A 23,321-nucleotide genomic window follows, 5' to 3' on the forward strand; every position below is an offset into this window, starting at 1 on the left:
TAACTGGAAGAGCAAGCACAAGTCTGCAGTGGAGAGTGCTGAACAAACCTAACAACTGCAGCTTTTATTTGAGGCACTCCTCTGCCAGGGCAGTCTATTTGTTATTGATACATTCGCCAGGAAAATTATTTTTCGTCACACATGATAACCATTGATTGAGTAGAAAAGCTTCAGTGACACTGGTTGATTTCACTTGAGTTTGGCTGCAAATGAACAGTTTCTAATGCAGAGTATAGAGAATAGAGTGATTCACTGTGTGAGTTTATTTCACCTCTCGTATGCAGTTTGACTCTTTTCTGTGGACGCAGTACATGTGTTTTCTCTTATGTTCAACCAACGTAATCATTACTTAAGCTGTAATTCAGATTCTAACTATTCTTGAACTCTGCTTGCCATCTTTTGTTGGTTTGCGACTATGGCGTGGAGGAAAGATCACTTCAGCTACAGTTTGAAGCAGAGAAATACTCAGAAAAGTGGTATATTAAGATTGTCCTGTTTGTGACATCAACATGCCAATGTGCTGAAGAGCTATTGACTGGTTGTACACCTAACACAACCAAAAATCCAAGTCTCTAGTTTTATATCATACCAGTTGAAGAATCAGGAAGTAAAAAGTGAATGGCAGCCAATAAAAGAGTTCACGTAAACACAGACAGGAGTGTCAACCAAAACAGACGCTGATCCTCCAAGTCAAATCACACTTAATGTGGTGTGGTGAACAGGTGAGAAGAATAGACAGATCTCCAACTAATACGTCATATAATAATGGTATAATAGTTATAATCCAAGCCTGTGTTTGGTCTTCCATTTTGATGGTCATTATCGGCCCACGTTTGTCCAGTATAAAGTACTTTACTAATATTTTTAGGCTAGCACAAAGGTAGCGTTACCCAACCTGCTCTCACTTCCATCTCGTCAAATAATGACATTAGATCAGTAGCCCTTAGGTCCAGATACCCACACACCGAGGCATCCTTAAGTGGCAGTATGAGACGCATCATGTCGCTGCATTTTTTGATGCTCTGAGCAACTGCCATTTAGTAAAGAGCGAAGGTCTACATAGGATGAGTGGGAGTCGAGGTGGGTGGGTCAAACAAACTCTGGACTTTCCCCCAGGAGAACGCTGTTTGTCTGTGGTTGGGTGAGTGTGGCATAGTGAAAAATGTTTTGAGTGGTCAGAAGACTAGAAAGGCACTGTACAAGTGTATTCCATTTGTCAAAGGATGAGAAAGCACAGCTCACTCAAGAACTTGCAGTGTACAGACCAAAGAATGCACACCCCCTTTCCCCAACAAAGATGGATGGCGCTGATCATGTGACGTCACCTTGACATCAGTAAGAGATAGAGAACTTGACAGTCTCACCTTTACTGCTGCAGTCCAGCAGAGGTTTTGGGAACATGTAGGTGTGGCACATGGACGTGGCCTCTGGCTTCTTGATGGGTGGAGGTGGCCCCCCACCTCGGTCCCCTCCCGGCCTCCTGTCCACCTGGTTGTCACCCGCACACAACAAGTCCACATTCAGCTTCCTTAGCTTCTGGCCCCTCAGCGACTGGGGCTCCGCGCACTTGCCGTAGTTGCCCAGGTTGCGGTTGCTAGGCACCTGCAGGGTCCTGATCAGGCTGTCCAATTGGCAGTGGCAGCTCCAGGGGTTGTCATAGAGACGGAGGTAGGTGAGGCGGGGCATAGGGAGCAGGACCTCCTCGGTGGCTGTTTTCAATCTGTTGTGCTGGAGGAGCAGGGTGGTGAGCTGGGAGAGGCCGCTGAATGCTCCGTCCTCCACCATGGAGATGTCGTTCTGCTGGAGGTCCAGGCTCTTTAGCTGGGTGAACTGGGAGAACATGTTGTCCCTCAGAACCTAAGGGAGAGATGTGAACTGTTAGTTTTTGCATATATAAAGCTGTTTACTTAAAGAAGTACTTCACTGCTGGAAAGATGGTCTTCATCAGCTGTAACACAATAAAATTAGTTTCAAGTTGGATATCTGACAGACATTTATTCCAAACCCAGCAGCTTCTCAGTTTTGGTTTCACCCAACATTGGCAGTAGGAGGATGGTAAGCTCACCTACCAGTCCTCCTGTTTACTGCTGGAGTATGACGGTGGGGCGTCTGCATGACCTCAGCTGTCCGCAGACATTCAATGCTGGAAGTATGTCTGGCACCTTTAGTTACTGTTTCATTTTAAGTTCTTGAGTCTTACCTTTACAATACAGGAAACAGTATGGTGCCCACTTCCTGTTCACAAATTCTCATATAACAGCCAAACAGTCCACTAAAATATGTCTCTAAGGTCATTTTAGGTGAGAAATAGGCAAAACAGTAACAGAATCTTGGCTTGTATTTGATCGAATGGTAAAACTAGGAAGTGCTAATCAGAGTTTGGTCTGCGTTTGAGAGAGAGCGACAGAGGGGTGGGTCTCTCCCTCTCTCTCAATCTGCCTCTATACTCTTTGTGTCTGCAGTGGAGGGACAATGTGTAGTTTGAGCAACAGCCGAGGGCAAGCGAAAATCCGCTTAATGAGTTTCACTGGGAGATGAGCAGGGAGATCTGGGTGCTGGTAAGATGCAGGGAAGTTTACTACAGTTCATTTACACATACGACCCACATTGTGATGATACAAAGCTGGCTGATAATCAGAAAAGTATCCCTTTTGAAATGATGTTCCTCTCAAGCAAATGCCGACTGAGCTTTGTCAGACTCATGGACGGTCTATATCAGACAATATTTGCCCGTCTGTTCTCATTCCCAGGTCATCTAATACCAACACTTTGTTAAACCACTTAGCATGTGATATGGACGCTGAAGGCACCCTTTGGCATCTCTATGAGGCACCAGGCTTTCAGCTGACTCCAATGTAAACCCATCGAAAGTATAGAGTAAAAGAGTCAGCATAGGCTTGGATGGGTCAAAGAAAGACAGACTTTCACCCAGGAGACCACTGTTTGTGTCCCGTGTGAAATGAAAAGTCAGTGTTGTTTTGTACGTACCATTACATAACTTACATCTTACAACTTACTTTAAGCCCAAAAGATTTACGTATTTTCATGTTAAAATATTCACAGCAGCACTGTTATAAACAGTTAAATCATTTGCTGGATCTGCCTCAGTAATTCTCACACATTTACCTCAGTCTAAGTCCGTCTAGCCTCTCATTGGTTAGTTAAGAGACATGTGACCCATAACAAGGAAGTGTAACCAGGAAATGTTGTTGTGAGGCTGCTGAAGTGTGGAGTAAAGTAAAGTGCTGCTTAGGAGTGACCCAACCACCACACATCGAACCCTCACGTTACACAGTTGAGCATCAGATATAGACACTAAAGGGTCTTTGTCATAGAGACGCCAAAGGGTGCCTTCAGTGTCTGCATCCAGAAAGCATCGGTATTGGACGACCTGGGATGAAAACATGTTGGAAAATGTCTGAAAATATGGCTCATGAGAGCAGTGAGAACCGAAACATTAAAAGATGGAGTTCACTGAAACACTTGGATGATCTCTATGCGTTCATCACTTTTTTATTTTTACTTTTTTTTTCTATATTTCTAAGCAAAATCTAGCAGGGCTACAGGTGCAGCTAAAAAAATCCACTTTATTCATTCTTTCCCTCATTACTCACTCATTCAACAACCCTACTCTTTGAACTTGAAAATAAAGCTTAATTATAGTCATTTTTCACCGATTCAATCAGTGTTTTTGTAAGCCATTCGTCTTTATTTATCACCTTGCTAGCAAAGTGTTTCGTTTTGTTCCTCTCAACACCTGTGACACACACATCCTGTGTGCTCACTCATGCATAAACCTACACACACACACACACACACACACACACACACACACACATATGTAGCAGGAAAATCACTCTTTGATCTCAGCTCCAAATAAATGGTGCACAGATGCTCATGGTATCAACAAGCTGGCTGAGTTTAGAGTCAGAGTAAGAGGCTTGAGCAAAGAATACTCACAAACTGTACTCCACGTTCTCAGGATTTGTTAATTGCTGTTGCTTGTGTTTAATAACTGGACTATAGCAGGTGGTCTGTGTCTTGCCTTTTCATATTTGAACTATAAATAGTCTAGGCGTACCTGGATCTTATTTCTTGCCAGCAGCAGGTGGTGAATATCTTTGGGCCAGTCCTGCATCACGGTGGTCAGCTGCCTGTCCTGGCAGTCCAGGTACTTCTCTCCCGCCTCCATGTATTCCTTACACTCCTGAGTTTGACGTCTCATCACTCCGGCCCTGCCTCTGCCCCGTACACGGCCCCCAGCGCCCCTCTCCAAAGCCCCCGACCGAGGGCCTCTCCGGGGCTCAGCTTCCCGGAGGAGCAGTAAGAGGAGGAGGGTGGTGAGGAGACGCATGATGGGAGAGGAGAGGAGAGGAAGCGAGGCCTCTCTGTAATCAGGTCAACCTTGGAAGACTGTTGTCGGATGATTGGTGTGACGGGACACGGGAGGCCGGTCACAGCTGTGTGTATAAAGAGACAAACAGAGGGAGAGTGAGAGGTGACTTTTTAAAGGTCTTCAATGGCCAGTTCACACAAATGCTTTAGCCATTAAGCTGACACTTAAATCATTGTTAGTAATTTGTAGGACAGTTTACAGGCTCTTGCTATCAGCAAATGAAACATTATTTCAATGAGACCATTGCAGGGATGTAAAACAAATTATGTCTTTAGAGGTTCATTATTTGCATTTGATGACTTGAATGTTGATTAGACAGTAATATAAATGTACTTAGAGGTGCACAAAGTCCATTGACCGTGGATTTAAACTGTTGCTGATGGCAGCTGTATTAGTCCTGACACCCAAATTTGACAGTGAACACTTAACTGAGTGTAGCATTATACAAAGAAAAGTTAAGTTAACCTTTGTTCTTTCTCTTTATGTGATGTGAGTCAATCGCCACCCAAAGTACTATGGGATAGCAGGCAATGCTGGACTGACCGGCAACACAAAAGCAAAGGCAGGTGTCAGAAGTTGAAAATGTTTAATTAGGGTGAATGACAGCTAGAATTTGTCTGAAAGCTCTGTTGTGACTACACACATATTGATGAATGCATGTAGTTGTCGTTTATGGAATCTCTTTTTTTAAATGTCCCTTGCCTACAAATATTGAGCATAGTGTTAGTTCAGGCAGGACACGATGTGAAGCTCAGCCCAGTCAACTGATGGAGCAGCTGATTGATGGAAGGGAGTCAGCTGATAGATCACGTGATTCCTTTCTATGCAACCACTTGGCAACTCTCAGTGCCCTATTTAAACTGCTTTGTCCTGCCTACAGTTGCTGCTTCCCCTGCAAGCTGCTTTGCAACCTGCCTCTACCCCAGCTTCTCCTTTTTTAATGTTGTGTCTGACTTCTCAGTGTAATTTCTGTTTGCCATTTATGCTGCTCTGTTCTGTTCCCAGGGGGTCTTTGCTGATGCTCTCCCTGCCGTAGGCTTTCCATGTAGGTGCATGGAAGGGCAGAGAGGTTTTTGCTCTCTTTGCCTTAGGCCTCTATGAAGGCATGTGGAAGGGCAGAGAGGTGTGCTCTCTCCGCATTAGGCTTTCTGCATAGGCCAAGGAAAGGCAGAGAGGCCCCAGAACAGAGCCTTGCCGCCAAATATAATACCGCAAATGGAAATAAAGTTTTCTTTGACAGAAGTGGTCCTGACTGAATTATGGATACAAAGAAGAGACAGAGGCTGTTTGGCACAAAGTCACATAAATTCTTTGAGATAGCTGCTTATTTACACAAAGCTTGCTCAGAAGCAAGCGATGAACTAGCCTGCAAGCGTTGATACAGAGGCAAAGTTGCACAACAAATTTATCAGCCATTATCAGTTAGTAGTACAAGGGTCAAAGCCAGAGGTGCACTGTCTGGAGAAGCAAAACAAATGTTGGTGCCCCCCCCCCCCAAAAAAAAATTGAGAAAAGGGGGCCCCTGATGGCCAGTCACAAAGGCACATTTTAAAGTGACAGCTGTAAACCCTCAATCGGGGCCTGGATGGGCTTCTTTTCCGGGCCCCCCAGGTCTAGGCTCACCACTGGTTAAAGCAACAGTGCACATGTAACAAAATGTTAAAATATGTCTACATGTTTTCACACAACATGTAGACATGAAAGTGTAATAGAAAAGTAAAGGGCACCATATAGTCCGATTGGTCAATTGGTGCGAAAAAGTCCAAAAGAAGCAAAATGATTCTATTCACACATACAATAAATTGCACAGGGATTTGTCTCAATGGCATGTCGAGACACGCTGACAACCAAAATGGTAGCACATGTTGAAAGAATTAGTGGAGAGGTAGGGTAAGAGGAAACAGGAAAAAGGGGTTTGAAGGCAAAGAAAGAGACATTTGTTATGTGTTAACATGTTGTGGGTTAAAATGTGGTCAAATTAAAGAGCTGTTTTCTTTCAGGGATATCCCATGAATGTTTTCAACCTTCAGCTCCAAACCGGATGTTTCTCTTCATCTCCTCTTTTTTTTTTCCCCCAAAAAAACCATTCCTTTATTCCCTACTTTTTGTGCCTCGTGCCCCACCTCTGAGTCCATCTCTCTGTCTGTTCTCATTTTGGTGCCTTCATATTGACGACTTCCATCCACTTACAGGATGTTTATCCCTTGCAAAATACATCTGTTGCATTGATATATAAAACGTGTCAGACCCATATGTGCTTTTATCTGAATTGAAACAGGCCCACACAGTGTGTTCCAAAAACAATCATATGAGTGTCATCTGATCTACCAACTGTAGGCATAGAAAAAAACAGTTTAGTTAAAGGAATAGTCTGACATTATGTAGTCTTAACGCCTAGACACACCAAACCGACATCAAAGGGCAACAGTTGCGTTGCCTATCGGCGTATGTGTCTTGACCAAAAAGTTGCGCTGAACACACCACAAAGATGACAGCAACAACCAACTAGCATGTAAATTCTGCGCCAACATGAGAGGAAATAACCAGTGACTAACAGGAGGGATTCAAGATGCTAGTTAGCGAGTTAGCACATGAACAACAGAACCTGATGTTGAAAGAACAAATGATATGCTAACAAACAATGACACAAACAATTATGACCAGTTTGTGTTAAAGAGCTCAATGCTACGAAAGTATTTCCTAATATACAGTAACAAGTTTGTTTCGATTTCACGCCCTCTTGACTTTAGCCATTTGTTTGTTTCATCACTTCCACTTCCAGAGAGAAATCAGCCGTGAAAAAAAGCCAGCAAGGACCAACTAGTGCCAATGGTGCAGGACACACAGCCCGACACTGACCAATAGCTGTCCATCGGCTTAGTGTGCAAGGGCCCTCATTGTCAACCTTGAGTTTGCCAGGAAACCAGCGCAGACTCCAAGAACTTACTGCACTTGGCCAAAAAATAGCTTCCAGTATCCATCTTCTACTTTTGTGCGGATTAAATAAAGCAGATATATTGTGATAATTAGTGAGATTTAGAGGTGCTGGTCGGTGGATTCTGTTACCTTTGGACAGAGTCAGGTTAGCTGTTTCTAGCCTGGTATTCCCAAGACCAGAGGAACCTAAGGGTTGTTATTAACGGCCATAGACCAAAATGCCTTTGGGTGCAACTGGGTCGACCTACAACCAATTTGAGCAATAAAACGTGACTGAGAGACAGACCAATGCAAACAGACAACAGCATGCAGAGATGAGCTGTGATGGTGTAGCATCAATATGTCTCTGAAAGTTCCACATCAGCCGCAGCCATCTTGGTTGTTTTCCTCTCAAAGACCCCCCATTAACCACATAAACAATTGTGATTGGCTCAATAAGAGCCTGGTCGACTGGAAATCTGCCTGAATAGGAGGGGGACCAGATGCATCTGCCAGGGCAAATAAAACATTGGCTCGCAGATTCGTCTGGTTCCCAGGCTGAGCTATGTCCCCCATTTGTATGAATGTATATTTACAGATCAGTGTGGGGTCTTGGGAAATACATTTATCTGATACTTTCATGTTTTTATTGGGGGGGAAGCAGGGTCCAAACGTACGGCCTGATAAGTCTTTCTGCTGCAACATTCAGATGGTAGGGTCAGAATCTGGTGTATGCAACATGAAAGCATGGATCCATCCTGCTTTGTATCAACGGTTCAGGCTGCTGGTGGTGGTGTAATGGTGTGGGGGAGATTTTCTTGGTACACTTTGGGCCCTTAGTACCAACTGAGCATGGTTTAAACACCACAGCCTACCTGAGTATTGTTGCTGACCGTGTCCATCCCTTTATGACCACAGTGTACCCATCTTCTGATGGCTACTTCCAGCAGGATAACGCACCATGTCACAAAGCTCAAATCATCTCAAACTGGTTTCTTGAACATGACAATGAGTTCACTGTACTCCAATGGCCTCCACAGTCACCAGATCTCAATCCAATAGAGCACCTTTGGGGTGTGGTGGAACGGGAGATTCTCATCATGGATGTGCAGCCAACAAATCTGCAGCAACTGTGTGATGCTATCATGTCAATATGGACCAAAATCTCTGAGGAATGTTTCCAGCACTTTGTTGAGTCTATGACTCCAAGAATTAAAAGGGGGTCCAACCCGGTAGCAGCAAGCTGTACCTAATAAAGTGGTTTCTCACTGGATTAAACGACAGAGATGTAATGTGTTAATTAGAGTTTCTGGTAGGCGTTAGATTATGTTACTGCTCAACAAAGCCGGGCCAACTGTTTCCCAGTTCCAGTATTTATGCTAAGCGAAGTTAAGCAGTTGCTGGTAGTAGCTTCTATTCAACAAATAAGAGTGCAATCAATCATCTCATCTAACCCTCTGCCAGAAAGCGAGTAAGTGCTTTTTCCAAAATGTCAAACTATTTCTTTAAACTATTTCTTTAAAACCACTGTCTGACTACTCTTTGACTCCCTGCCTTTGTGTTTTTTTTTCTCTTTTTCTTGCAGCCCTGCTGTCTTACCAAATGTTCTGCCAAACTGTGAAACTATCATCAGCCACAAAAATGAAAACTCCAAGACCGGAGATATTAATATTTATGGCTTAATAATAATGCTGATTGTCTTTTTTGTTGCTACATAGCCACTTGTTTTAGATTCCCTGCCTGCTGACTGTGTGAATATATGTATGCGCGTGTTTTATGAAAAAAACAAAGTGAGTCATGGGTCCCTTGTGTGATCAGAGGCAAAAAGGCAAGACCCTCAGGTCTGCCAAGACACCGCGCACACACGCACACACACACACACACACACACTTGTGTACACGCTGACTCAGTCCAACTGTACCAAACCGCAGCCCCCTTACAGTCTTCCAGTCTCTCACACAGTGGAACAAGCTCGTCAATGCAGATGGTGTCGTTCCATTGTGAATAACAGACTGGGCATGTAAGCTAGCTACAGACAGAAACAGCTGAGAATGTATCGGGGAGGCACTTTCCAGTCCATTGAGCACTCTTCAACTGTCCAACTATCAATCGTCTCAAACGAAGCAAACATGAAAGTTTGATCTCCATCACTGCAGCCGTCGCATGCAATCGCACACTTTTAGTGAGCTGTTACTCCGAGTCCAACAGGAACTGAGTGAATTGGTTCTTTTCAGCCACCATCTGTGAGTCTGCGTATGAACGTGTCTCTCTTTCTTCTTTCCCTATATTTACACACAAGCATACCTCCATAGATTTATATATGTATGTATGAGTACTACACATCAACTACAAGCCCTTTCTTGTGTCTGTGTTGCGTGATTGTGCGGCTGATGAGAGACATATGTCAACACATGTCAAGGCTTGTGCCAGTCCAAACACCAGACGAGACTACACTGAGGTGGAGAAGGGTCTTTGAGTGGACCCAGACACAAGTCTGTGTATAAGTGCTTTCAGGTTAACTCATTTGGTCTGATACATGTGGTTTATGTAAAGGACTGTGATGCAACTGTACCAGTGGTCCTGCGTGTGCAGCTCCGTGGGTAAAGCATGGCGGCACTAATGCTGCATGAATTATAGGTTCAGCCCAGAAACACAGTGAGATAACACAGAGTGAGGTCCACAGGTGTCACTTAAATCTTGAAAGAGATTTTTTATATATATATATATATATATATATATATATATATATATATATATATATATATATGCCAAATATAAGTCAAACAAATTGCCTGGACAGCAGAAGCAAGGCCAGCCCTATAAATACAAAAGTCTGTCCATGAATGAGCAACTGACTGAGTGAGTGAGTGATGAAGTTACACCATTGGTCAGAGTGATGATGTAAGTGTTGGTGTTTCCCCATTAGCTGTTGCTCTTTCAAAATGAACAGGCGATGACAGGCAGACAGAGCCATGGACACTGACAGTCCACTATTCCTCATTGTCTGCAACCAATGTGCCATAATAGCATGGTGGAATTAGCAAGCTAGATAAATAACTAGCCAGCCGCAGGCAAAATGGCAGTTTTGGACGGATGGCCAATGGCTGCACAGCCTCCACCAATCATGTGGGGACGTACATCCCCAACCAAAGCTGAAGAGAGTAGAGGTGTGTTTAGAGAAAAAGAGTTTGATCAGTGGGTTTAGCTCCAGAGGAAGCAGCTCCCTTCTGCTGTGTGACTGTGTGTTCACACCAAATGCGGTGCGAATTTTTGTGTCACATCACTTACGCAAGTTTAAACGCTAGAATATTTTGAGTTGACACGCTTCGTACGTGTGAATTACTCATGTCATACACGCATGAAATTGATGAATTGATAAATGAACTTCCGCTGGTACGTCCTCAACATCATATGTCCTCGGAGGATCTCAATGCGAATTGGTCACTGAAGTTAAAATTTTTGAAAAATCGCAATACTCGCTTCATTTGCGACACTTAATTGCGTCCATCGCACAACCTGGCAGGAATACATGTCTTATCGTGTCTTTACATTGACTTTACATTCAATTCACTTGTGTGAATTGTTTTATTCGTTCTAACAAGTATTTAGGCTAAATGAATTTTTGGGCTGGACCGCAACAATCAGGCAAGCGCTGTAAGCAAATCTCAAGGCGAACGAAAGTCTGATTGTGACTTGGAATATGCCGGCTACTCCCTGTTTCAAATTAAAGGTTAGGGGAGATGTCCTGCCTCAGGTGGAGGAGTTTAAGTATCTCGGGATCTTGTTCATGAGTGAGGGTAGGATGGAGTGGGAGACTGACAGGCAGATTGGGGCGGCGTCAGCAGTAATGCAGGCGCTGAACCGGTCCGTTGTGGTGAAAAGAGAGCTTAGCCAGAAAGTGAAGCTCTCGATTTACTGGTCGATCTACGTTCCAAACCTCACCTATGGTCACGAGCTCTGGGTAGTGACCGAAAGAACGAGATCGCGAGTACAAGAGGCCGAAATGAGTTTCCTCCGCAGGGTAGCTGGGCTCAGCCTGAGAGATAGGGTGAGGAGCTTGGACATCCGGGGGGGACACAGAGTAGAGCCGCTGCTCCTCCACATCGAGAGGAGCCAGTTGAGGTGGTTCGGGCATCTGGTAAGGATGCCTTCCAGGCGCCTCCCTTGGGAGGGACTACATCGCCCGGCTGGCCTGGGGAGAGGACTGTCTGGGCTTCTTTGCTGAGGCTGCTGCCCCCGCAACCCGGACCCGGATAAGCGGAGGACGACGAGTATGAGTACGAGTATGGTTTTAAGGTCAAGTTTTGACCTTTTCTTTTGGTCTTTTCTCCTTCTGTAAAACCTTGTAAAATGATTTTACACAGGGTCTGAAATTAACATCCACCAAGCGCTAAATGCAGGTAGAGTTTCAGTTTGACAAATATATCTCCGGGGGCTACCAGCCACATTGGCGAGTAAATGTTTGTACCAAAATAATAGTCTGAACCAAGATGGCAAACTCTAAATTGCCTCCATCAAAATGCCATAGGCCCTCTTTAAGTTTGTATTTATCATAATACATTATTACCTAATTCAAGTGGACTGAAACAATTGTATATGTGACAAGAAAAATAAAAATGTATTATTCTGGACGGTAAAAAATATGCTTGGCCAGTGGATTTTTTCATCTGCCAGTCCACTTGGCCGGTGAGTCAAGAAGTTAATTTCGGACACTGGTTTCAAATGTTCAGTGACTTATCCAGCACTCAGGGGCGTTTACAAAAGTTCATCCAATCAAAGACTTTAGGCGACTAGCTAGCAACACCACACCTCACCCTTTTGGTGTAATAGTAGATAGCTGACAGAGCAATATGCAGATAGAGATGTGTGTTTGGATATCAGTGGGCAACACCTTTGATTTCATTTCCAAAGCAATGTGGGGGATGTGGCAGAGGTTTAATTTATTTATCTCTCCCTTGTCCTGCTTCTGATCTCACAGTGAGGGAGCTGTGTGTGAAGCCAACAGTCCACTCAGCAGCGGACTCTACTGTATCCGCCGTATCAAGCTAATGCCAGCAACTCCCCGGCTTTTAGCGGTCCAATCAAAGGCAATGAATTAAATTTAAATCCCTCTTGTAACTGTACACTGCTCAAATATTTCACTGGGAATTGTGTCACAGTACAGGAGCTGAGGACGCTCTGACTTCTGTTTCACGAGGACTTTAATCAAACTAATGAAACTGTTCACTTTTATTGCAAAAAAATAAAATAAATCACTCTACTTCCCTTTATAATCAATCAACCATCTCCAAACCAGTTGGACCAGTGCTATTAACGCTCAGACCTTTTCTAAGAAGGGCCGGACTATTCCTGCTGAACAGCTGTGATGTGGAAAACTAAAGCCATGGTCAGCTTGCAATATCCAAGACACACATTCCAGCTGGGGCCATGACAAGCCCACTCAGGCCAAACCCTCCCTGTGGTTCACCTCATGCCCATACCAGCTCAAATTAGCCCTTCCAGTCTAGTATTACTTCCCACTCCAGCTCCTTCTGGTCAGTCTATGGCAACCCAAAGAAAACTGTCTCCTTGTGTCTGCAAACATGGAGAAGAAAGCCCTCAGGGTTTTTGATACTTTGGGTATATTGCTCTAAATACTATGCAGACTGTTTATTGCTGCCATTGCCATCTGCAATGAAGCAGAATAAAGTTAGGTCTGGACATGAAATGTGGTTGCAAGATGTCTCTTATTTTGGACCATGGAAAAATAAACCTGTGAAAAGAATGTGAGGCCTTTTTGAAAAAAAAGATGGTATGTTCAAGTGTGGACATTAGCATTTAGCTGAAAGCTCTGCTGTAAGTACAGCCTCATGGCTACTCTTGTTCTTTTTGTTCTTTTGTCCTTCACGAACACATTCTCACTCCAACCTCGTCACACACTGACGTCTGGTCATGGACTGTCCACGTCCAGATACGACGTGAAAGGTACCCTGGGTGCTTTGGTTTTTGCCTGTTACGTGCATACAGTCTCTTTCAAAATAAACACCCTGATCTGACGTTCTTTTTCCCTCAACAACAAACGCACATGGTTGGGTTAGGCGACAAAGCAAGTGGTTAGGTTTAGAGAAAGGAACAGGGTTTGGCTTTATAATCTTTCGGGATCCGAACGCCACTCTCTCAGGTGAAAGTCGGTGTTTGTTGGACCCATCCACCACCCCTTCCGCCCACCCCACTCGGACTTTCACTGATGTAACCTTTGTTCTTGTCCCACCGTGTTTCCAACTGATGTAGCCAGTTGTCGTTAAACGACAAGTCACTGACCGGGTTGCATTTTTATTGCCTTTAAAAACGAGCCGTAAGGACTTTCATGAAATTGTGATGTCACAACTACGCTATATAAAGGTAGAAAGTGCTGTTACAGTCATTCCACAGCTGCAATGATGGTACAGAGACACTGAGAGTGAGATGTGGAAGACCTGTGACTGCTGACCAATCAGAGCTGACTGGGTTTCTTTGGAAGGTGGGCTTAAAGAGACATTTTGCAAAAACAGAGCGTTTCAGACAGGGGGTGAATAGTGGTAAATTCAGGCTGACAGCATCAGGAAAATAAAGTGTTTATTGACATACAAGCATGTAAACATGTTCTCATAGAAACCCAAAATACAAGTATGTTCCTGAAAATGAGCATAATATAAGATCTTTAAAAGTTATTAGCTAATGTATTTCTCAGCCTCTGTGTTTGACAAATGGTTTGTTGCCATTGTCTTAAGTCCAAATGAAACCGACCCCCACGCTGAAAAAGTGAGTTACTTCTATATGTCAAATAGATTATCTAATCAATCGTCTCGCCTTCAGCACTTTATGCAGCGCCATATTTGGCTGACAGTTTTATCAGTCTGTTCACAGTTTAGCAAAGGTCCTGCATGCGAACAAGAGAGCAGTTTAAAGACCTTGGGGTCAGTCTGTTAACAGTTTGTTGTTTGATTTTTATATTGGGTGCTAATTATAACACATTTTATGTTTTGTTAACATTCCTGGCTTCGTTGTGAGTACTTCTACACTCCAAACACATTGGGTGGATTTTGCAGGAAGACCGCAATCAGACAGTGCTGCCAAAAAACCCTTCAGATACTTGTTGCACTCAGAGCATGATTATGTCATAAGTTGTGATAGAGATTCAGTTACCACCATGCTCTGGACAGACACATACTGTATCATTGTGTCTGAAACATTTGAGCAAATGGAATAATAATTATTCTGGAATTTAAATCTTTCTAATGGCTTTTCAAACCAAAACAATTTACGAGTCAGTGTTTTAGAAAAGTAAGGGACAGCAAGTATTCAGCACAAGTGTGCTCTCAATCAAAACAAAAACCACTGAGTAAATGCTTAAGTCTGCGGTGTTTCTCTGTGTGGAATTTGTTTTGGGGAACAGGGTGCAGGGAGGGTAGACGTATAACTCATCTCCTGAACGTCATGTGTCTCCCTGTACCAGCTTTAGTGCGCCCTTATCCAGAAAGTTCACCCCAAAATTAAAAACACATTTTTTTCCTGTTCCCTGTAGTGCTTTTTATCAATCCAGATTGTTTTGTGTGAGTGGCTGAGTACTGGAGATATCAGCTGTAGGGATGTCTGCCTTCTCTCCAGTATAATGGAAATAGATAGCTCTCAGCTTGTGGTGCTCAAAGCGCCAAAAAAAAGTTACATTTGAAAAACCTCAACAAGAATGTCTCTCACCAGAAATCATGACCCGGTTACTCAAGATAATGCACAGACCTTGTTGTGAGCAGTTTTGTGTAGGAACTATTTTCTTTCCAACTAGCTACACCTGCTGACTGTATCAGAGGGGCACAGAAGGAAGAGTGCATCTACTCATAGACGAGAGGCTCATCAAGAAAACAACTAGTTTGCTGCCCTTATCCCAATCCCAGCCTATCCCACAGGTCGCCAGACTATCGGAGCACTGACACATAGAGACAGACAACCATTCACGCTCACATTCACACCTACGGACAATTTAGAGTCACCAGTTAACCTGCATGTCTTTGGATTGTGGGAGGAAGCCGGAGTACCTGGAGAAAACCCACGCAGACACAGGGAGAACATGCAAACTCTGCACAGAAGCGCTCCTCCACCGTGGAGTTCGAACCAGGAACCCTCTTGCTGTGAGGCGACAATGCTAACCACTGCAACACCATGCTGCTAATATATAAATTCTTATAAAGATTCTACATGTTCGGGGCAGAGAAAAAAACGTTTGTGTGGAGGTTTTGCATCAACAAAGAGGAATCGATCTTGCACTTTATGTTTTATTGTCCTGTTGTAGCCTTATTTTGGGATAAAGTTCAGAAGTGCATAATGAACTATAATTATAAATACACAATCAACTTACAAACAATAATTTTAGGAGACTTAAGTCGTTGCAAATCAGAGATCATGTCATTTTGTAATACTGTTTGGCAAAGCATTTATAATAAGACTGAAAAATATGTACACAGATTAAAACTATCTTGAAATATCGAAATGAAAACAATAAACCTTGAAATCCCTAAATGGATGGGGAAAACTAAGCCTTGGGGAAGGGTGAAAATAAAAAATGACAAGCCGAGTGCCATCTAGTTCCATTATATTGGAGAGAAGGCAGACATCTCCACAGACGATATCTCCAACACTCAGCAACTCACACCAAAACAATCTAGACTGATAAACAGCACTCCAGGTAAGACGAAACATATGTATTTTTTGATTTAGGGGTGAACTGTCCCTTTAAAACTCCTTTTTCATTCTTTGGATTCTCACACTCCTCATGAAACTGAAAGTTTAAGCAATAAATGTCAGTGATGCAGTTACAGCACGAGCAGTAGCACACCACATACACTGCATACACATTATGTAGGGTCGTGTTGCATGATTAAGTGGAAAGTATAATTTAACCAGGTGGTTTGGCGGGACTTCAGTAGTGACATTAGCCAAGGGGAGAGGAAGTTACACTGCTCTGCTAAAGAACCAAAGGTCAAAGTGAAAATGTGTGAATTAAGCAGAGGAGGTCTACACAGACACACACACATGCAGACACAAAGTGTATATTATAACAGTATATTTATGCAGATGTACACAAAGAGAGACATTAACACAGAGAGGAGACAAATGTTGACACATGCAGTGTCTGTGTATGTTTTCTGAACCGTCTGTGGGCTGAAATGGGCCGTTTGGCCTCAGCAGACCGGAGGACACACAGACAGGTTGTCTTCTGACACCATCACAACCCACCTACACCGGGAAGAGGCGGTGAGAGAAATACAGATGGAGGAAGCACGCATAATTGAAAACCACAATGTTTCCCACTGGAAATAAGCCAGAGGGAGTAAGTGAGAGACAGAGGGAAAGTCCTAAAGATGAGACTAATGTCAGAGGCTGAAGCTGCATGGGACATAAAATATCATGATGTCAGCTGGAGGGAAATTCCCCCTGGCAAAGGGAGAGGGAATTGTTTGGTTTCAGGTGACACTGCTGCGCTTCTGTTAAGCCGAGAACACACAAGAGGGTTGTTTTTTTAAACCCTAAACAACAGAGGAAAGAGCCAACAGCACATATTAGCAATACAGTAGATCTCAGATCATATTTGTGTTTCAAAATACAGGATCCCTTCCAGATGTTTCCAAATTCTAGTCATAAAAATCAAACATGTTTCATATAAACATTTGACTCCGACTGGTCCGGTGGCAAGACATGAATCCTAAACTGCTGGTAACCGTCCCTGTTTTTTTCCACCCAACACTGCAGGGACATTACATAATTACACTAAAACACATGTGTCCCTGGCTTAAAGCTGCACTAATCAATATTTTTATATCAACAATAGATCAAATGAATATGTCAATGTGAAAGGGGTCACTTGTAAGGAATGAACCAACAGAGAATTATCAAACTGCGCTGTTCCCCTCAGCTTTATGGTGCATTTTAACATCTTTCAGCTCATTATTTTGGTTGTAACTTAACTGGTGTGGGTCACTCTCATCGCTGTCATCAAGCGTGCTTCCTGAGGAAGCTGTTTTAAGTAACAAAGCTCTAAGAACTGACAGTTAGCTGCCTGCCCAACACAAAACAGCACGTAGACAAGTTAGCAACTACCTGGTGAACATAGCGGAGCATTTAGGAGCTAAAGAGCAAGATATTTTTCTCTAGAGTTGGTTCAACCTGCTGAATCAACCAAAAATAAGCGACAAGGGCCAATCAATGCCAATGGTGCAGGAAACACTGCAGAAACTAGGGCACTTACTGATGGCCCAACGCTGACCAACATCCGACCATTGGCTTGGTGTGTTAGGACCCTTTGATATATAGACTTTATGGTGGTATACACTCACCGACCGCTTTGGTAGGTACACCTTGCTAGTACCAGGTTGGACTCCTTTTGCCTTCGGAGCTGTCCTAATTCTTGGTGGCATAGATTCAACAAGGTGCTGGAAACATTCCTCACAGATTTTGGTCCATATTGAATGATAGCAACATTGGTACTAAGGGGCCCAAAGTGTGCCAAGAAAATCTCCCCCACACCATTACACCACCACCAGCAGCCTGAACCGTTGATACAAGGCAGGATGGATCCATGCTTTCATGTTCTGACCCTAATATCTGAATGTGGCAGCAGAAATCCAGACTCATCAGACCAGATAACATTTTCCAGTCTTCTACTGTCCAGTTTTGGTGAGCCTGTGTGAACTGTAGCCTCAGTTTCCTGTTGTTAGCTGACAGGAGTAGCACCTGGTGTGGTCTTCTGCTGCTGTAGCCCATCTGCTTCAAGGTTGGACGTGTTGTTGGTTCCGAGATGGTCTTCTGCAGACCTTGGTTGTAACCAGTGGTTATTTGAGTTCCTGTTGCCTTTCTATCATCTTGAATGAGTCTGGCCATTCTCCTCTGACCTCTGGCATCAACAAGGCCTATTCACCCAGAGAACTGCCGCTCACTGGGTTTTTCCTCTTTTGGTACCATCCTCTGTAAACCCTAGAGATGGTTATGTGTGAGAATCCCAGTAGATCAGCAGTTTCTGGCACCAACAACCATGCCACGTTGAAAGTCACTGAAATCACCTTTCTTTCCCATTCTGATGCTCCATTTGCACTTCAGCAGGTCGTCTTGACCATGTCTACATACCTGAATATACTGAGTTGCCACCACATGATTGGCTGATTAGCCGGTGATTGTATGTCAAAGTTGTGTTCACAGCTTGTTCCATTGCCCCTAACTGGCCAAAAATGTTGCTCTTCATTGACATATTTGTCGATGACAGTTTGCACACTCAACCAGGCCAAGGAATCAAGCTCAACTTGAAACAGACAAAAACCTTGTTGGACCTTTGCAAACAATGTCACAGCCTCTCACCTGCAAAGCCTTGAGGCTGCACAGTCACCTGCACTGTCTGCCAGTAGAGGCTCTGCATGCTCCATTAACACTGGACTGGGCCACGGGGGATGGAAAGAGTTCAGACCTCTACAGCAAACCATCCAGAAACACAAGGGGCCACTGTGTTACAGAGAGAAAGCGAGAACATGCAGGGAGAGGCTGCAAAAACAAGCACAAGGCTTTTCTCATCTGCTACTTACAGAAAAATGTCAAAAATTCAGTCGGTCAGTCAGTCAGGGAAGTTAATCACAGTAAGAAACAGAGACAAAGAGTTGGAGGGCAACAAGGAGCGAGCTTAAAGGTGAGTCTTTTTTTCCTCAACCTCCCAGCAAGCCGACCTTACTTTGTTTCCTTTGGGCTAAACTCCCTTTATGTGTGGGAGTACATGTGTACCCAAAGGTCTCTGGCTTGTTACCGTGTAACAGACTCTCCATCCAACAAAGAGACAGAGACAAGGAAAGAATGACACCCCAGACCATGAGAATGTAAAGAGAAGAGGAGGGAAAAAGACTAACCACAAGCCCTGAGTCCTAAAGGATGAGATGGTGACACAGACAGACATATACCGTATATGTAGGGAGAGCAAGCAAAAAAAAAGAACCCTCACACATCCCTGAGAGCCTAATTGAAACCAGACATTGCTGCAGAAAAAGGAGGAGAGGCGAGAGGGGAAAAAGTTAAAGAGAAAGTGACACTGGGTTTTTTTTTTACAGAGGGTCAAAGGGTGTGAACTCACGCAAACAAACATGAGCAAAATTTGTGCCTTTGTGTGTTCCCTATACCCATGAGAAATCAGTTTTCCCATTTTCTCTGGGGACTACACCACGAGAATAGCAACTAGAAGTCTTAAAAAAGGTCATTGTCCCATGCACATGCATTTCTGAGTCCATTCTCCTGTGTGTGTGTGTTTGTATCAAGCGGCCAGCTTTCGGCTGACGTTATGCAGGCATCAGTGTGTGTGTGTGTGTGTGTGTGTGTGTGTGTGTGTGTGTGTCTCCCCCCCCAGTTTCTTGGCTGAGTCTGACCATGTTCTAAAACTGTGAATCTACGAATCACTCAGCTCTATCATAAAAGCAGGATTACTGTAGAGCCGAAATGTGTCAGGTTTATAAATTCTGGGCCAGATTTATTACATTTATTTTGACGTTACGTAATTTTCTGCAGTGTTTTCGGATTTTATTCTCCTCCAACAAAGATCTTGAGTGCCTCTCGAGCTGCTTCATCAGAATGAGAGAGTTAAAAACTGTCATGAGATGCTTAACAGAGCTCACACACACACACACACACACACACACACACACAAACCAGTGTCTCTCCTCCTCTAACCAGCTATGTTCCTTGCTTTGTGTTGGTGCCAGACACATCTGCACCTAAACACCCAACACACACTCACACTTCAAGCACAACTCTCCCGCTACACACCCTGTCTCCTCTTACTATAAAGTCCTCCACTTAAACTTAACTGCGGCAAGCTGAAACAGCAGAAAGTTAAGTAAAAGGGAACTCTCGCACTTTGTAATCAGAGTAAACTTGCAAGTCAAGCTTTTTCTCCCACCCACCACCCCCCACCCGTTTTTGCGGCACAGGATTCCAGAGGGAAACCACACGTTGCTCTGCTCTACGCTGCTCTGCGCTGCATGAGACTGGAATTTTACTGAAACTTAGACAGCAGCATGTAAATCCATGCGCAGATGTATGTATAGCTGTGCTCACACGCATATAAATGCTTATATAGAAAGACACAACTTGCAAGTATACATGCAAATTTTGCAGGATTGGGAAATCTCAAAACTCAACACTGAAGTCTCCAAACTTTTAACAGGATAAAGACTTGGCCGTGTATTCAATGAACATGAGTCATTAAGTGGGCATGACTATCCACACTCCTTACAGTACAAAGAGGCTCCAAGTGGGTAAATGAACCCAGTGGGGCTCAGCTCTGTATGCTGAGCCTCACGGGGAACTGAATCATACCTAATCATACTAGTGTGAGTGCATTGTAAGTTATGGTGCATGGGACCACCAGCCGGTTACATAACAAAAGCAGCGAGGAAGCATCTAAAATTAGCAGCTGAATGTTTGCTTTGCTGCAGAATTTATCTGCAATTTATCAGCGTCAGAGCACAACAACCCTCGGAAAACTTGGCACAACTTCGGCAACATATTGGAGTTTGTAGTAGAAAGAGAGAGCTTACGTCAGGACATTCTCAAATACTGAGCTGGAGCGAGATGCAGCTTAAATGCAATGAGTACAGTAATTCATTGCTTGGAGTTTTTCCATTCATATCTTCGCATGTTTGCAGTGTCATCATTTGTTCTGGAGACATCCAAACTGCAGATAATTCGATCAATGTCTGACACTGAACATGTGTTCAATGTTGCGTTTGCCACAACTTCTGTGTAAATGACTTACAATGAAGCACTTAGTCATGATAGGCATGCGCTGATAGTGGAATTGTAATGTTGAGAACTTACTGAGGGACAAAGAAAAAAGAAAAAGGGGGGATGTCACACTTGTAAAACCTTCAAAAAAGATTTGAAAAGAAGAAGAAATAATCCTCTCACTGGTTTCTATTACACGCTGTGCAACATAATAAGCATTCCACATGAAGATTAAAGTAATATTGTGCTTTTACAAGCCTTCAGGGTTTCAGATTTTGTCACCAAAAACCAAACTGTGGTGCCAACAGACAAGTACGAAACGGGGAGAGAGAGGGAGCGACATGCAAAAGAAGAAAAGTCCTCTTGAATATTGCATCAGGAAGGATTTGGGATTTGCTGCTGCTTTGAGAGGAGAAATCTTTTGTAGGTAGGCAGATCTGGGGCACTTCATAATACAATATGAAGGGTTCAGTCCTACCTGTGCAGGGAGAGAATCTGGCCCAGGCTTGTCCACTAGGACCTGCAGATCTCCGGTTGGTCCCACGTCCCCGGCTCCTAATCCTGTCATGAGCGCTGTGTCGAAGCCAAGAAAATCTGCCTGGCTGCCTATAAACTTAGAGCCTGGAGTGAGGGACGAGCGACTGGCTGCTTCTCCAATCTCTTGCTCTCTCTCTCTCTCTCTCTCTCTCTCTCTCTCTCTGGCGGGCTGTGCTGAGTGATTGACTGCTGCCTCATACAAGCTGCCTCTCTCTCCTTTTCTCTCAGTCCTTTGCTTTTCACCCACTCAGCTGGATCGCACTGAGAATGCGAGGAGTTTGAGAGCGAGAGTGAGTAAGGCCGATTCTCAAAGGAGCCACAAGTCTGTGTCTGGTTTAGCATTACACACACAAACACACACGTGTAGGACGGCTGCAAACCCTGCACTGGTCCCCCCCTTCTGTTAAACTAATGGACTTCCTCCAGGATCTGCTGCTAACTGGCCTATTAGACTGAAACAGAGAGGGAGAGATTGGGCGTCTGGGTGGCAAAACACTCACCCACCTGGTTGTGTGTGTGAGGTGTCACGCTCCGAGCCTAGGAAATGGAAATCTTATCAGGTTTATTCCAAAACGGCCTCAGTCCACATCCAACATCTGCCTTTGATCGCTGCCTCAGGGGGTGATCTCTTCTGTTATTAGGCCTCGAATGATGTTACCCTGCATGTTGGAGGCAACACTTTGGGTTTTCTAAACAGTTTGCAACCCATCATCTGGACTGCATCACTTCACAGTAGTGCAGAGGTGGAACTGACCATGAATACAGTGTTGTGGTTTGGCCTGCTACTTTTTAGCCATGCTAGCAGCTAGGGCAGCCCCCTTTGTAGTCGAACAAATGTTAGTTGACCAGAAAGGTCATTAGTCAGCGAGATGGCTGGAGCCGAACCGGGCCGCTGCGTAAAAATCAAAACCTGTATGACTGGACCATGTGGGAATTTCATTTGAAAGGACAGACACAGGAAGAGGCCACACTCAGCAGTCAGGCAGGAGTCAGGTTACAAACAGATCACAGCCGACAGATATCTTTCCCTTCTTCTGTAAATATTCCGTCTGATAAATATGGAAAAGTTGATCATGTTAGTGCAGGGCTACCCAGAGCTTTACATCTGTCCCATGGATGATAGGCCGACACACTGATAAACAGCGCCTGGAAGAAGATCAGCTCTGCACTCAGGATTTCAGGTAAATAGCAACCGCAGATGTAACCTGCCAGTGCACTCTTGAAAGCTGGCACAGAAAAGGCACGAGAGTAGCCTCGTGTGACCTTGTGTTTTCCAGGTGGTTATGTACGGGCGCCAGCTCCACCCACCAAGCCACGGCGCCCCAAGAGTGCGTACTTTTTAAAGGATAACTCCGGTATTTTTCAACCTGGGCCCTATTTCCCCATGTGTATGTGTGTGTATGATTCAGGCTGGTACCTGCGGTTATTCCACAGGCTAGTCAGTAACATGTCAGGCAGGAAATCCAAAGTGTGGGATCATTTTGAGAAGGTGAAGGACGAACCCAAGGTGATATGTAAACTCATCTTCATTGGTCGACTACAAACATGACGTATCATCTGAAACATGGAAGTAGCTACATGCCCATTAGCCCACAGCGTCATTAACAAGCGGCTCGCTCAGTGTGTGACGTGCACTTGTAGATAAAATATAGGCCTATATTAATGAAGGTTCATTAGTTCGGTTTTGTATTTCTCTGTAATGTAGCAC

At 44.1% G+C, this 23,321-nt stretch overlaps 1 protein-coding gene across 1 annotated transcript in view; it reads right to left on the reverse strand.

Annotated features, from left to right (window-relative positions):
• The window catches only part of lrrc17 (leucine rich repeat containing 17), a 43,432-nt gene extending 21,504 nt beyond the window's left edge, over window positions 1–21,928 (reverse strand). Inside the window, exons 1-3 of the mRNA XM_049567319.1 lie at window positions 21,555–21,928; window positions 4,082–4,460; window positions 1,365–1,857 (exon numbers count right to left, since the gene is read on the reverse strand). Coding sequence (XP_049423276.1) covers window positions 1,365–1,857; window positions 4,082–4,354 — 766 coding nt within the window. The 5' untranslated portion in view covers window positions 4,355–4,460; window positions 21,555–21,928. The remainder of the gene's footprint in view (window positions 1–1,364; window positions 1,858–4,081; window positions 4,461–21,554) is intronic.
• Between the last annotated feature and the right edge of the window lie 1,393 nt (window positions 21,929–23,321).

The sequence above is a fragment of the Epinephelus fuscoguttatus genome, linkage group LG22, assembly GCF_011397635.1.
Source record: "Epinephelus fuscoguttatus linkage group LG22, E.fuscoguttatus.final_Chr_v1".
In the NCBI taxonomy this organism is placed as follows: Eukaryota; Metazoa; Chordata; class Actinopteri; order Perciformes; family Serranidae; genus Epinephelus; species Epinephelus fuscoguttatus.